This window comes from Nerophis ophidion, linkage group LG09 (assembly GCF_033978795.1).
Source record: "Nerophis ophidion isolate RoL-2023_Sa linkage group LG09, RoL_Noph_v1.0, whole genome shotgun sequence".
Lineage (NCBI taxonomy): Eukaryota > Metazoa > Chordata > Actinopteri > Syngnathiformes > Syngnathidae > Nerophis > Nerophis ophidion.
Window position 1 is genome coordinate 1,675,302 of NC_084619.1, and position 17,038 is coordinate 1,692,339.

General features: G+C 39.8%; 1 protein-coding gene across 5 annotated transcripts in view; it reads left to right on the plus strand.

The window, feature by feature from the left end:
• Positions 1 to 17,038, plus strand: part of hif1an (hypoxia inducible factor 1 subunit alpha inhibitor) — a 47,873-nt gene that overhangs the window by 20,064 nt on the left and 10,771 nt on the right. For all 5 annotated transcript variants that reach the window (XM_061910033.1, XM_061910034.1, XM_061910030.1 and 2 more), the window contains exons 3-7: positions 3,132 to 3,280; positions 3,350 to 3,495; positions 5,415 to 5,521; positions 5,632 to 5,695; positions 6,957 to 7,067. In XM_061910033.1, the coding sequence (XP_061766017.1) occupies positions 3,132 to 3,280; positions 3,350 to 3,495; positions 5,415 to 5,521; positions 5,632 to 5,695; positions 6,957 to 7,067 (577 nt within the window). The remainder of the gene's footprint in view (positions 1 to 3,131; positions 3,281 to 3,349; positions 3,496 to 5,414; positions 5,522 to 5,631; positions 5,696 to 6,956; positions 7,068 to 17,038) is intronic.

Consider the following 17,038-nt stretch of genomic DNA (forward strand, 5'->3'; position numbering starts at 1 on the left):
CTGCACATTACCTACCTTCTCTGTATCCTGGAGTCAAACTGGTGCCTCTTTCTTTCACCCAGTCTACATATCTTTACCTGCACAGTACCTACCTTACCTGCATCCTGGAGTCACGCTGGTGCTTCTTGCTTTTAAGCGGCCATCTTGAGACAGCAGCAGCGCAGCAGCATCAGCGCAGCAGTTCTTTGAAGGCTCGTAAAATCAAAACCGGAGAAGTTAGAAAAACTCTTTGCACAACTTTTAATCAGAAGGGTTCAATCTCTTTCCTGTGCGAGTTTGAAGCCGACACAACAAAAACGCTCAGAGGAGATAATGTTTGAAAAAAGGTGACGGGTTTTTACAAAACATTTGTTTTGAAGGGGTAATTGCCAACTTCCTGTTGATTTTTGCTGAAGGATGTCAATTAATGAAATGTAGGTCTAAGTGAGACCTACATGTATATCGCAATAGACACATAATTGATATCAATATATAATGCGTTCGAAAAAATATTCTACATTATATATCGGAAAAAAACTGAAATTATGAAGCAATATTTGTTTCATGAAGTCAGTCACAATTTGGGAAACAGGAAGTGTTTTGATTTGATTGATTGAAACATTTATTAGTAGATTGCACAGTACAGTACATATTCCGAACAATTGACCACTAAATGGTAACACCCCAATAAGTTTTTCAACTTTTTCAAGTCGGGGTCCACGTAAATCAATTCATGGTTATCACTGAGTGTCAGACCGCGGACATTGGGGTTTGGATTGTTCTTCCAATGCAAAGGAAAGTTGGCACGAGCGAGACGTGAATGTAAGTACATATTTATTATTAAACATTATAACTAACAAAAGGCTAACAAAAGGCGCGCACAGTGGCGGAGAACAAACTTGACTACTGAAAACAAAAACTAGCACAAAGGCATGACTATGGACAAAAGAACAAAATACACTAACTCTGGCATTTAAACAAACCAAAAACTGACATGGCATGGACAGAATGATTAAGCAGCATGGCTTGGCATGGAGGCAGTTGAGGTATAAAGTCGGCAGGCTGACCACCTGGCAACTACAGGTTTAAATAATAGCGTGGGCGTGACATGAGGACAAGGTGAAAACTAATGGGTTGCTATGGTAATAAGGCAAACAAGGAAGTGCAGGAACAGGAACTGATTGTCCAAAAAATAAAACCAAACATGACAAAAACAAAACATGATCCCATAGACGTGACACTGAGCAATGGGAGGGAAATGCTTACAGCCAATCACTACCGAATCGACAACCAAATTTGGTTGTCTTTCTGTCTCGCTGTAGATTCTCTGCATGGAGTGAGACGAGAACCGGTAACATCTTGATACGTCAACTCAATAACAGAAGCTTGTCTTTAGTTGTGTTGGTTTTCACGCAGACAGTGCGGCAACGCCCCAACACTTCCGATGTGTCGTTTTAATGAGGAGCATCCCAAACTACTCTGTGTCGTGTTTACTGGCTTATACACTACTGCCATCTAGTGGCTTCAATCGGCCATTACTCTCAAATCTACTTTAATTATTTTATTACCATAGCTCATTCTACCTGGCACCCTTGGTAAGTTGGAAATTGTTTTACTGTTTTGTTGGCAGGCTTGAATAAATCATTAAACGTATCAATAATTATCGATATTGATCATTATAAAAAAACTTACATAATGATGTAGTTTTCAGCCATATTGCTCACGGTAGTATAAACTGCATTTATTTCATCTGATATATACACTGTACATCGCCAGCAATGGCATCTGTGTTTCCTCTTCATCCGCCGTGTTTGAAGGTTGCAGAGAGAGTGCACAATTTCACATAAGTTGTTTGTATTCAGACAAGGCGAGGGCAAAAATAGCTTTCGAGGATTTGACCATCTTGATTTCAGACATCGTAACTGGAACACTCCTAACTTGGGTGTCAAGCAATTCGCAGCTCTGACATCCAGCTTCCGATGTAAATGCAACGCCGCATGTCTTTGCCTGCATTATTCAATTTTACTGCATCATGAACTTAGGTTGGTCAAAAAATTGTTAGCACTCTTCTTCAACTTAAAGACAGTTAAGTCTACCCCAGACGGTTTATAATAAATAGGTTCAGGTTAATATTTTGTCATACGTGCTGTTGTTCATTGTTTGGAATGTAACAACATATTAAGTCAAAGGCTGGACTCCGCGGAGGTGGGTCCAGACTGAGGCCAAGAAAAAAAAAGTCATAGCCATAGCACAAATAAACATGTTACATAGAATTAACAAAACTTGCAACAGAGGGGATGGAGTGGGAGTTACGGAGGCCGGCTGTTGCTGTTTAAGCGCTACTTAGCCGTTCATCGCCCGTAAGGGGAATCAAGCACATGTGATGGCGGGGGGTGGGGGGTAGTGTGTGTTCATATGCCCTTTCCCTCCGTTTTCAAATTTGCTGTCACAGAAATAAGAAATGAACATGTTTTTGAATACATCGTTTTTAGGAACATGCAACTGTGTTCAGCCAATCATCGGCCTAAAGGTTGAAAATCCCACCTTGCTACTTGAAACCAAAAAGACTTGGGTAGTTTTTGGTGCAAACACAGGGGGGAACCTTACATGCACGATTAATTGGGATATTACTGCGTGGAAGTGGCGTCCTCGCAGTCCCGCTGTCAGACACGACGGCACAGGAGCCTAGCGCGCACGTTTTAACAAGGTTCACAAAGTTTTCTATCCGTATCCTCTCTCCCCACCTGCCCCCGGCCGCTGACTGTTAAAAACAACAAATGATTAGATTAAAACGTACCACCTATGAAAACTAAGCACTGCCACGCCCTCCGTCTGATGGTGCTCTGTCCTCAGCACCATGGACAGAGGCGGTGACTTTTGCTCCTGCAGACAGTGCTGGCCACGTCTCCCTCCACAAAATGCAAATGCTCTTATTCGCAATTTTACTTCATCCTATCAATTAGCCCGTCATTATATCCCGACTTGCCGTAAATCTCACTCTTTTCTCGTTGTCTTACATTTGATCACGTTTTTATAGAGAAGCACTACTCATACGATTGTGTTTAATTGTTGTTATTTTTATTGGCGTCAGTATTATTATTATTATGGTGATGAAAACAAGATGTCTTAGTGCGTGTCCTACTCTCGTCCAGGATATACCTCCAGCAGACCTTAAACGACACCGTCGGAAAGAAAATAGTTGTTGACTTCCTGGGTTTCAACTGGAACTGGATCAACAAGCAGCAAGCCAAGAGGAACTGGGGACAGCTGACATCCAACCTCCTCCTGATAGGCATGGAAGGTACGCAGGTTTCACCCCCCCGCCCTTTCACTAGCATGGAATGACTTAATTCCACTTTCACTTTGAAAGGTAACGTGACACCGGCGCATTACGACGAGCAGCAGAACTTTTTTGCACAAATCAAAGGCCAAAAGAGATGCATCCTCTTCCCTCCAGACCAGTTTGAGTGCCTTTATCCGTACCCCGTGCATCACCCCTGCGACAGACAGAGCCAAGTAAGTCGCTGTTGGAGATTATTACACAACTGCAGAGAGCACCAGGATATTGATGATATAATTTAGTGCAGCGGAAGCTACCGTGTTTTTCGGACAAGCGGGCGCACCCGATTAAAAGGCGCACTGCCGATGAGCGGGTCTAGTCGGGTCTATTTTAATACAAAAGGCGCATTAAAGGAGTCATATTATGATTTTTTTCTAAATAATAATACTCGTATGTTTAATGCGCCAACAATCCATCAAGTGATGCGGCTTCATAGCTTACCGAAGTCGTACTAAAAACATTTTGGCAGATTTGTAATGTTCTATATTCTCAATGGAAGAGCTCTTATGGACGGCGTGGCGCAGTGGGGGAGTGGCCGTGCGCAACCCGAGGGTCCCTGGTTCAAATCCCACCTAGTACCAACCTCGTCACGTCCGTTGTGTCCTGAGCAAGACACTTCACCCTTGCTCATGATGGGTGCTGGTTGGCGCCTTGCATGGCAGCTCCCTCCATCAGTGTGTGAATGTGTGTGTGAATGTGGAAGTAATGTCAAAGCGCTTTGAGTACCTTGAAGGTAGAAAAGCGCTATACAAGTACAACCCATTTATTTTATGTGTGACTGCCATCTGCTGGTCACACTTATCATTACACCATGTACCAAATGAAATTGCTTTGAGGTCGGTAAGCACAACAACAATTATACCGTACATTAGGCGCACCGGGTTATAAGGCAGACTGTTGAGGTTTTGAAAAAATGAAAGGATTTCAAGTGTACCTTGTGACACAAAAATATGGTACTTATGTCGGCCATTCTCGTCACTGTCGATTCTTTTTTTTTTTTGTCATGAAAAAGGGAGTTTTTTTCGTGTTGGTGCACTAATTGTAAGTGTATCTTGTGTTTCTTTTAATGTTGATTTGATTAAAAAAATCAAAAATAGATTAAATTCATAAAAAATTATTCTGCAGCCCGGTACCAATCGAGCCTCGGCCCGGTGGTTGGGGACCACTGCTTTACAGAGAGTAAATGGTACAATGAAAAAGGAGGATTACCTCCAAATTCTTCACGACAATCTAAAATCATCAGCTCCGAGGTTGGGTCTTGGGTCTGACTTAAATATGTGGACAATGCTGAAGAAACAAGTCCATGTCAGAAAACCAACACATTTAGCTGAACTGCACCAATTTTGTGAAGAGGAGTGGTCAAAAATTAAACCAGAAGTTTGCTGAACAATTTCCCTTGTGGATCATTAAAGTTTGTCTAAGTCTAAGCCAGAAGCTTGTGGAAGGCTAGCAGTAGCGCCTTATTGCAGGTAAACTTGCCAAGGGACATGTAAGTAGCGCCTTATTGCAGGTAAACTTGCCAAGGGACATGTAAGTAGCGCCTTATTGCAGGTAAACTTGCCAAGGGACATGTAAGCAAATATTAACATTGCTGTATGTATACTTTTGACCCAGCACATTTGCTCACATTTTAAGTAAACCCATAATAAATTCATAAAAAAAACAAACTTCATGAATGTTTTTGTGCTCCAATCACTCCATCACAACAAAATCAGAGTTGTAGAAATGATTGTAAACGCAAGACAGCCATGACATGATGTTCTTTACAAGTCTATGTGACTTTATGTTGTTACTTCCCTCATTATCCTCAAGCAGCGTGAAACTATCATTACTTTCTCGTTGCACAGCATCCAAACACGCAAACAGTGACTTCCTGCTGAGTGCAAAGTAGGCTTCAGATTAAAAGCTTGCCAGTAATAACCTGACTATTACTTTAGAAACTAACAAAATGCACCCATTTATTTAGAAATATTCAGTACATATCAGTCACAGCCGTCTGATCATTTACAAAGAATGTCTTTGCAAATCAGGCTATTTTTGTGCTGTTTTGCTCTAAGTGCATATTAATCTGTATAACATTGTTGATCATGTCCAGGTTAACTTCGATAACCCCGACTATGAGAGGTTTCCCAATTTTAAAAATGTTGTTGGCTATGAGGCAGTGGTTGGTCCTGGAGACGTGCTCTACATCCCTATGTATTGGTAAGAAGGACCTCATGAATGCTGAATTCATATTTTATCACATATTGGATTTATTTTTACATATATACTTTTTGAGTTTCACTACTAATAGTTTTATTTTTTTCCTTTAGGTGGCATCACATAGAATCACTGCTGAGCGGTGGTGTGACCATAACAGTCAACTTCTGGTACAAGGTAAGTATTTCATGGTATTTTTTTTACTTTTTGCTTCTCATATATATATATATATATATATATATATATATATATATATATATATATATATATATATATATATATATATATATATATATATATATATATATATATACACACACACATACATACATACATACATATATATATATATATATATATATGTATATATATATATATATATATATATGTATATATATATATATATATATATATATATATATATGTGTGTGTGTGTCAGACTTGTCCCTGACAGTTTGGCCATGTTTTAGTTTTTCCTCTGCGTTTGTCTTTGTTTCCTGTCAGCGCTCTTATTTTGTTCGTTTCCTGTTTTTGTCCCTGAGTGGTGTGTCTCCCCAGCTGTGGCTGATTGGCAACTGGCCACACCTGGTGTCAATCAGCCAGACCCTATTTAAAGCTGCCTTCCCCTCCAGTCAGTGCTGGATTATTGTCACCACTACCTGTCAATGTCATTAAGACTTCTCGTTGTAGTCTACTTCTGTTCACTCTGCTCATGTCATAGTTCCTTCGTGTCACAGTAAGTGTTTTTGTTTCTACTCCCCAGTTAGCCTTTGTGCTAGTTTTTGTTCATAGCCAAGTTTGTTCTCCGCCTTGTGCGCGCCTTTTGTTTGTACACTTTTGTTTGTTCTTGTTTTAGTGTTAAATTAAATCATTTTTACCTGCATAATGCCTGCCGCCTTCTCTGCATCTTGGGGTTCGTCAACAACAACTTCTGACAGAGGCTGGATTATTCTGTCAGAAGTGTATATATGTATATATATATATATATATATATATATATATATATATATTTATATATATATATGAAATTAGCTAATAAAAGTTAGCATGCTGATGTTAACAGGGATTTTGGTTGTGAACGCTACTGTATTATTTCACCATTCACACAATAATATTACATTGTAAATGAAGACAGCTCTCTTTGACCACACGGTCCTTTATTGTCAAGTATTTTGTAAAACAGAACCCATGTTGTAACAGCATAGAGGAGCAAACTGCCCAGTCAGCCTTCCTACCTCCTATTAGTTCATTGCAAACAGCAATAGTGCAGCACACAGCAAACTGCCGACATTTTAAAGTGCAGGCTGGTCGCCCACTACTCCTGACACTTGCAATGCGACTACTGCCATCTTGTGGAGTTATTCAGATAATTCACCTACAGCCAAAGCTCCTGTGATCAAGCTGAACAGTTCTGACATGGTGGACTTACTGTGTCCAGGGTGCGCCCACACCCAAGAGGATAGAATACCCACTGCGAGCTCATCAGAAGGTGGCCATTATGAGGAACATCGAGAAGATGCTGGGAGAAGCACTCGGTGACGCCCGAGAAGTAAGCACCTTTCACTTCCTAAAGCAGTGGTGGACCTTCAGGGCCAAAATCATCATTAGAGATGTCCGATAATGGCTGTTTTGCCGATATTGTTCAACTCTTAATTACCGGTTCCGATATCAACCAATACCGATATATACAGTGGTGGAATGAACACGTTATCATGCCTAATTTTGTGGTGATGTCCCTGCTGGATGCATTAAACAATGTAACAAGGTTATATTTGTGGTGATGCCCCTGCTGGATGCATTAAACAATGTAACAAGGTTATATTTGTGGTGATGTCCCTGCTGGATGCATTAAACAATGTAACAAGGTTATATTTGTGGTGATGCCCCTGTTGGATGCATTAAACAATGTAACAAGGTTATATTTGTGGTGATGTCCCCGCTGGATGCATTAAACAATGTAACAAGGTTATATTTGTGGTGATGTCCCTGCTGGATGCATTAAACAATGTAACAAGGTTATATTTGTGGTGATGCCCCTGCTGGATGCATTAAACAATGTAACAAGGTTATATTTGTGGTGATGACCCTGCTGGATGCATTAAACAATGTAACAAGGTTATATTTGTGGTGATGCCCCTGTTGGATGCATTAAACAATGTAACAAGGTTATATTTGTGGTGATGTCCCCGCTGGATGCATTAAACAATGTAACAAGGTTATATTTGTGGTGATGTCCCTGCTGGATGCATTAAACAATGTAACAAGGTTATATTTGTGGTGATGCCCCTGCTGGATGCATTAAACAATGTAACAAGGTTATATTTGTGGTGATGACCCTGCTGGATGCATTAAACAATGTAACAAGGTTATATTTGTGGTGATGCCCCTGCTGGATGCATTAAACAATGTAACAAGGTTATATTTGTGGTGATGCCCCTGCTGGATGCATTAAACAATGTAACAAGGTTATATTTGTGGTGATGCCCCTGCTGGATGCATTAAACAATGTAACAAGGTTATATTTGTGGTGATGTCCCTGCTGGATGCATTAAACAATGTAACAAGGTTATATTTGTGGTGATGCCCCTGCTGGATGCATTAAACAATGTAACAAGGTTATATTTGTGGTGATGTCCCTGCTGGATGCATTAAACAATGTAACAAGGTTATATTTGTGGTGATGCCCCTGCTGGATGCATTAAACAATGTAACAAGGTTATATTTGTGGTGATGCCCCTGCTGGATGCATTAAACAATGTAACAAGGTTATATTTGTGGTGATGCCCCTGCTGGATGCATTAAACAATGTAACAAGGTTATATTTGTGGTGATGCCCCTGCTGGATGCATTAAACAATGTAACAAGGTTATATTTGTGGTGATGCCCCTGCTGGATGCATTAAACAATGTAACAAGGTTATATTTGTGGTGATGACCCTGCTGGATGCATTAAACAATGTAACAAGGTTATATTTGTGGTGATGACCCTGCTGGATGCATTAAACAATGTAACAAGGTTATATTTGTGGTGATGCCCCTGCTGGATGCATTAAACAATGTAACAAGGTTATATTTGTGGTGATGCCCCTGCTGGATGCATTAAACAATGTAACAAGGTTATATTTGTGGTGATGTCCCTGCTGGATGCATTAAACAATGTAACAAGGTTATATTTGTGGTGATGTCCCTGCTGGATGCATTAAACAATGTAACAAGGTTATATTTGTGGTGATGTCCCTGCTGGATGCATTAAACAATGTAACAAGGTTATATTTGTGGTGATGCCCCTGCTGGATGCATTAAACAATGTAACAAGGTTATATTTGTGGTGATGTCCCTGCTGGATGCATTAAACAATGTAACAAGGTTATATTTGTGGTGATGTCCCTGCTGGATGCATTAAACAATGTAACAAGGTTATATTTGTGGTGATGCCCCTGCTGGATGCATTAAACAATGTAACAAGGTTATATTTGTGGTGATGCCCCTGCTGGATGCATTAAACAATGTAACAAGGTTATATTTGTGGTGATGCCCCTGCTGGATGCATTAAACAATGTAACAAGGTTATATTTGTGGTGATGTCCCTGCTGGATGCATTAAACAATGTAACAAGGTTATATTTGTGGTGATGCCCCTGCTGGATGCATTAAACAATGTAACAAGGTTATATTTGTGGTGATGCCCCTGCTGGATGCATTAAACAATGTAACAAGGTTATATTTGTGGTGATGCCCCTGCTGGATGCATTAAACAATGTAACAAGGTTATATTTGTGGTGATGCCCCCGCTGGATGCATTAAACAATGTAACAAGGTTATATTTGTGGTGATGCCCCTGCTGGATGCATTAAACAATGTAACAAGGTTATATTTGTGGTGATGTCCCCTGCTGGATGCATTAAACAATGTAACAAGGTTATATTTGTGGTGATGCCCCCTGCTGGATGCATTAAACAATGTAACAAGGTTATATTTGTGGTGATGCCCCTGCTGGATGCATTAAACAATGTAACAAGGTTATATTTGTGGTGATGACCCTGCTGGATGCATTAAACAATGTAACAAGGTTATATTTGTGGTGATGCCCCTGCTGGATGCATTAAACAATGTAACAAGGTTATATTTGTGGTGATGCCCCTGCTGGATGCATTAAACAATGTAACAAGGTTATATTTGTGGTGATGCCCCTGCTGGATGCATTAAACAATGTAACAAGGTTATATTTGTGGTGATGACCCTGCTGGATGCATTAAACAATGTAACAAGGTTATATTTGTGGTGATGCCCCTGCTGGATGCATTAAACAATGTAACAAGGTTATATTTGTGGTGATGCCCCTGCTGGATGCATTAAACAATGTAACAAGGTTATATTTGTGGTGATGTCCCTGCTGGATGCATTAAACAATGTAACAAGGTTATATTTGTGGTGATGCCCCTGCTGGATGCATTAAACAATGTAACAAGGTTATATTTGTGGTGATGTCCCTGCTGGATGCATTAAACAATGTAACAAGGTTATATTTGTGGTGATGCCCCTGCTGGATGCATTAAACAATGTAACAAGGTTATATTTGTGGTGATGTCCCTGCTGGATGCATTAAACAATGTAACAAGGTTATATTTGTGGTGATGTCCCTGCTGGATGCATTAAACAATGTAACAAGGTTATATTTGTGGTGATGTCCCTGCTGGATGCATTAAACAATGTAACAAGGTTATATTTGTGGTGATGCCCCTGCTGGATGCATTAAACAATGTAACAAGGTTATATTTGTGGTGATGCCCCTGCTGGATGCATTAAACAATGTAACAAGGTTATATTTGTGGTGATGCCCCTGCTGGATGCATTAAACAATGTAACAAGGTTATATTTGTGGTGATGTCCCTGCTGGATGCATTAAACAATGTAACAAGGTTATATTTGTGGTGATGCCCCTGCTGGATGCATTAAACAATGTAACAAGGTTATATTTGTGGTGATGCCCCTGCTGGATGCATTAAACAATGTAACAAGGTTATATTTGTGGTGATGCCCCTGCTGGATGCATTAAACAATGTAACAAGGTTATATTTGTGGTGATGCCCCCGCTGGATGCATTAAACAATGTAACAAGGTTATATTTGTGGTGATGCCCCTGCTGGATGCATTAAACAATGTAACAAGGTTATATTTGTGGTGATGTCCCTGCTGGATGCATTAAACAATGTAACAAGGTTATATTTGTGGTGATGCCCCTGCTGGATGCATTAAACAATGTAACAAGGTTATATTTGTGGTGATGCCCCTGCTGGATGCATTAAACAATGTAACAAGGTTATATTTGTGGTGATGTCCCTGCTGGATGCATTAAACAATGTAACAAGGTTATATTTGTGGTGATGCCCCTGCTGGATGCATTAAACAATGTAACAAGGTTATATTTGTGGTGATGCCCCCGCTGGATGCATTAAACAATGTAACAAGGTTATATTTGTGGTGATGCCCCCGCTGGATGCATTAAACAATGTAACAAGGTTATATTTGTGGTGATGCCCCCGCTGGATGCATTAAACAATGTAACAAGGTTATATTTGTGGTGATGTCCCCGCTGGATGCATTAAACAATGTAACAAGGTTATATTTGTGGTGATGTCCCTGCTGGATGCATTAAACAATGTAACAAGGTTATATTTGTGGTGATGTCCCTGCTGGATGCATTAAACAATGTAACAAGGTTATATTTGTGGTGATGTCCCTGCTGGATGCATTAAACAATGTAACAAGGTTATATTTGTGGTGATGCCCCTGCTGGATGCATTAAACAATGTAACAAGGTTATATTTGTGGTGATGTCCCTGTTGGATGCATTAAACAATGTAACAAGGTTATATTTGTGGTGATGTCCCTGCTGGATGCATTAAACAATGTAACAAGGTTATATTTGTGGTGATGTCCCTGTTGGATGCATTAAACAATGTAACAAGGTTATATTTGTGGTGATGTCCCTGCTGGATGCATTAAACAATGTAACAAGGTTATATTTGTGGTGATGCCCCTGCTGGATGCATTAAACAATGTAACAAGGTTATATTTGTGGTGATGCCCCTGCTGGATGCATTAAACAATGTAACAAGGTTATATTTGTGGTGATGCCCCTGCTGGATGCATTAAACAATGTAACAAGGTTATATTTGTGGTGATGCCCCTGCTGGATGCATTAAACAATGTAACAAGGTTATATTTGTGGTGATGCCCCTGCTGGATGCATTAAACAATGTAACAAGGTTATATTTGTGGTGATGTCCCTGCTGGATGCATTAAACAATGTAACAAGGTTATATTTGTGGTGATGTCCCTGCTGGATGCATTAAACAATGTAACAAGGTTATATTTGTGGTGATGTCCCTGCTGGATGCATTAAACAATGTAACAAGGTTATATTTGTGGTGATGCCCCTGCTGGATGCATTAAACAATGTAACAAGGTTATATTTGTGGTGATGCCCCTGCTGGATGCATTAAACAATGTAACAAGGTTATATTTGTGGTGATGTCCCTGCTGGATGCATTAAACAATGTAACAAGGTTATATTTGTGGTGATGCCCCTGCTGGATGCATTAAACAATGTAACAAGGTTATATTTGTGGTGATGCCCCTGCTGGATGCATTAAACAATGTAACAAGGTTATATTTGTGGTGATGCCCCTGCTGGATGCATTAAACAATGTAACAAGGTTATATTTGTGGTGATGCCCCTGCTGGATGCATTAAACAATGTAACAAGGTTATATTTGTGGTGATGTCCCTGCTGGATGCATTAAACAATGTAACAAGGTTATATTTGTGGTGATGTCCCTGCTGGATGCATTAAACAATGTAACAAGGTTATATTTGTGGTGATGTCCCTGCTGGATGCATTAAACAATGTAACAAGGTTATATTTGTGGTGATGCCCCTGCTGGATGCATTAAACAATGTAACAAGGTTATATTTGTGGTGATGCCCCTGCTGGATGCATTAAACAATGTAACAAGGTTATATTTGTGGTGATGTCCCTGCTGGATGCATTAAACAATGTAACAAGGTTATATTTGTGGTGATGTCCCTGCTGGATGCATTAAACAATGTAACAAGGTTATATTTGTGGTGATGTCCCTGCTGGATGCATTAAACAATGTAACAAGGTTATATTTGTGGTGATGCCCCTGCTGGATGCATTAAACAATGTAACAAGGTTATATTTGTGGTGATGCCCCTGCTGGATGCATTAAACAATGTAACAAGGTTATATTTGTGGTGATGCCCCTGCTGGATGCATTAAACAATGTAACAAGGTTATATTTGTGGTGATGTCCCTGCTGGATGCATTAAACAATGTAACAAGGTTATATTTGTGGTGATGCCCCTGCTGGATGCATTAAACAATGTAACAAGGTTATATTTGTGGTGATGTCCCTGCTGGATGCATTAAACAATGTAACAAGGTTATATTTGTGGTGATGTCCCTGCTGGATGCATTAAACAATGTAACAAGGTTATATTTGTGGTGATGTCCCTGCTGGATGCATTAAACAATGTAACAAGGTTATATTTGTGGTGATGTCCCTGCTGGATGCATTAAACAATGTAACAAGGTTATATTTGTGGTGATGCCCCTGCTGGATGCATTAAACAATGTAACAAGGTTATATTTGTGGTGATGTCCCTGCTGGATGCATTAAACAATGTAACAAGGTTATATTTGTGGTGATGTCCCTGCTGGATGCATTAAACAATGTAACAAGGTTATATTTGTGGTGATGCCCCTGCTGGATGCATTAAACAATGTAACAAGGTTATATTTGTGGTGATGCCCCTGCTGGATGCATTAAACAATGTAACAAGGTTATATTTGTGGTGATGCCCCTGCTGGATGCATTAAACAATGTAACAAGGTTATATTTGTGGTGATGTCCCTGCTGGATGCATTAAACAATGTAACAAGGTTATATTTGTGGTGATGCCCCTGCTGGATGCATTAAACAATGTAACAAGGTTATATTTGTGGTGATGCCCCTGCTGGATGCATTAAACAATGTAACAAGGTTATATTTGTGGTGATGCCCCTGCTGGATGCATTAAACAATGTAACAAGGTTATATTTGTGGTGATGCCCCCGCTGGATGCATTAAACAATGTAACAAGGTTATATTTGTGGTGATGCCCCTGCTGGATGCATTAAACAATGTAACAAGGTTATATTTGTGGTGATGTCCCCTGCTGGATGCATTAAACAATGTAACAAGGTTATATTTGTGGTGATGCCCCTGCTGGATGCATTAAACAATGTAACAAGGTTATATTTGTGGTGATGCCCCTGCTGGATGCATTAAACAATGTAACAAGGTTATATTTGTGGTGATGACCCTGCTGGATGCATTAAACAATGTAACAAGGTTATATTTGTGGTGATGCCCCTGCTGGATGCATTAAACAATGTAACAAGGTTATATTTGTGGTGATGCCCCTGCTGGATGCATTAAACAATGTAACAAGGTTATATTTGTGGTGATGCCCCTGCTGGATGCATTAAACAATGTAACAAGGTTATATTTGTGGTGATGACCCTGCTGGATGCATTAAACAATGTAACAAGGTTATATTTGTGGTGATGCCCCTGCTGGATGCATTAAACAATGTAACAAGGTTATATTTGTGGTGATGCCCCTGCTGGATGCATTAAACAATGTAACAAGGTTATATTTGTGGTGATGTCCCTGCTGGATGCATTAAACAATGTAACAAGGTTATATTTGTGGTGATGCCCCTGCTGGATGCATTAAACAATGTAACAAGGTTATATTTGTGGTGATGTCCCTGCTGGATGCATTAAACAATGTAACAAGGTTATATTTGTGGTGATGCCCCTGCTGGATGCATTAAACAATGTAACAAGGTTATATTTGTGGTGATGTCCCTGCTGGATGCATTAAACAATGTAACAAGGTTATATTTGTGGTGATGTCCCTGCTGGATGCATTAAACAATGTAACAAGGTTATATTTGTGGTGATGTCCCTGCTGGATGCATTAAACAATGTAACAAGGTTATATTTGTGGTGATGCCCCTGCTGGATGCATTAAACAATGTAACAAGGTTATATTTGTGGTGATGCCCCTGCTGGATGCATTAAACAATGTAACAAGGTTATATTTGTGGTGATGCCCCTGCTGGATGCATTAAACAATGTAACAAGGTTATATTTGTGGTGATGTCCCTGCTGGATGCATTAAACAATGTAACAAGGTTATATTTGTGGTGATGCCCCTGCTGGATGCATTAAACAATGTAACAAGGTTATATTTGTGGTGATGCCCCTGCTGGATGCATTAAACAATGTAACAAGGTTATATTTGTGGTGATGCCCCTGCTGGATGCATTAAACAATGTAACAAGGTTATATTTGTGGTGATGCCCCTGCTGGATGCATTAAACAATGTAACAAGGTTATATTTGTGGTGATGCCCCTGCTGGATGCATTAAACAATGTAACAAGGTTATATTTGTGGTGATGTCCCTGCTGGATGCATTAAACAATGTAACAAGGTTATATTTGTGGTGATGCCCCTGCTGGATGCATTAAACAATGTAACAAGGTTATATTTGTGGTGATGCCCCTGCTGGATGCATTAAACAATGTAACAAGGTTATATTTGTGGTGATGTCCCTGCTGGATGCATTAAACAATGTAACAAGGTTATATTTGTGGTGATGCCCCTGCTGGATGCATTAAACAATGTAACAAGGTTATATTTGTGGTGATGCCCCCACTGGATGCATTAAACAATGTAACAAGGTTATATTTGTGGTGATGCCCCCGCTGGATGCATTAAACAATGTAACAAGGTTATATTTGTGGTGATGCCCCCGCTGGATGCATTAAACAATGTAACAAGGTTATATTTGTGGTGATGTCCCCGCTGGATGCATTAAACAATGTAACAAGGTTATATTTGTGGTGATGTCCCTGCTGGATGCATTAAACAATGTAACAAGGTTATATTTGTGGTGATGTCCCTGCTGGATGCATTAAACAATGTAACAAGGTTATATTTGTGGTGATGTCCCTGCTGGATGCATTAAACAATGTAACAAGGTTATATTTGTGGTGATGCCCCTGCTGGATGCATTAAACAATGTAACAAGGTTATATTTGTGGTGATGTCCCTGTTGGATGCATTAAACAATGTAACAAGGTTATATTTGTGGTGATGTCCCTGCTGGATGCATTAAACAATGTAACAAGGTTATATTTGTGGTGATGTCCCTGTTGGATGCATTAAACAATGTAACAAGGTTATATTTGTGGTGATGTCCCTGCTGGATGCATTAAACAATGTAACAAGGTTATATTTGTGGTGATGCCCCTGCTGGATGCATTAAACAATGTAACAAGGTTATATTTGTGGTGATGCCCCTGCTGGATGCATTAAACAATGTAACAAGGTTATATTTGTGGTGATGCCCCTGCTGGATGCATTAAACAATGTAACAAGGTTATATTTGTGGTGATGCCCCTGCTGGATGCATTAAACAATGTAACAAGGTTATATTTGTGGTGATGCCCCTGCTGGATGCATTAAACAATGTAACAAGGTTATATTTGTGGTGATGTCCCTGCTGGATGCATTAAACAATGTAACAAGGTTATATTTGTGGTGATGTCCCTGCTGGATGCATTAAACAATGTAACAAGGTTATATTTGTGGTGATGTCCCTGCTGGATGCATTAAACAATGTAACAAGGTTATATTTGTGGTGATGCCCCTGCTGGATGCATTAAACAATGTAACAAGGTTATATTTGTGGTGATGCCCCTGCTGGATGCATTAAACAATGTAACAAGGTTATATTTGTGGTGATGTCCCTGCTGGATGCATTAAACAATGTAACAAGGTTATATTTGTGGTGATGCCCCTGCTGGATGCATTAAACAATGTAACAAGGTTATATTTGTGGTGATGCCCCTGCTGGATGCATTAAACAATGTAACAAGGTTATATTTGTGGTGATGCCCCTGCTGGATGCATTAAACAATGTAACAAGGTTATATTTGTGGTGATGCCCCTGCTGGATGCATTAAACAATGTAACAAGGTTATATTTGTGGTGATGTCCCTGCTGGATGCATTAAACAATGTAACAAGGTTATATTTGTGGTGATGTCCCTGCTGGATGCATTAAACAATGTAACAAGGTTATATTTGTGGTGATGTCCCTGCTGGATGCATTAAACAATGTAACAAGGTTATATTTGTGGTGATGCCCCTGCTGGATGCATTAAACAATGTAACAAGGTTATATTTGTGGTGATGCCCCTGCTGGATGCATTAAACAATGTAACAAGGTTATATTTGTGGTGATGTCCCTGCTGGATGCATTAAACAATGTAACAAGGTTATATTTGTGGTGATGTCCCTGCTGGATGCATTAAACAATGTAACAAGGTTATATTTGTGGTGATGTCCCTGCTGGATGCATTAAACAATGTAACAAGGT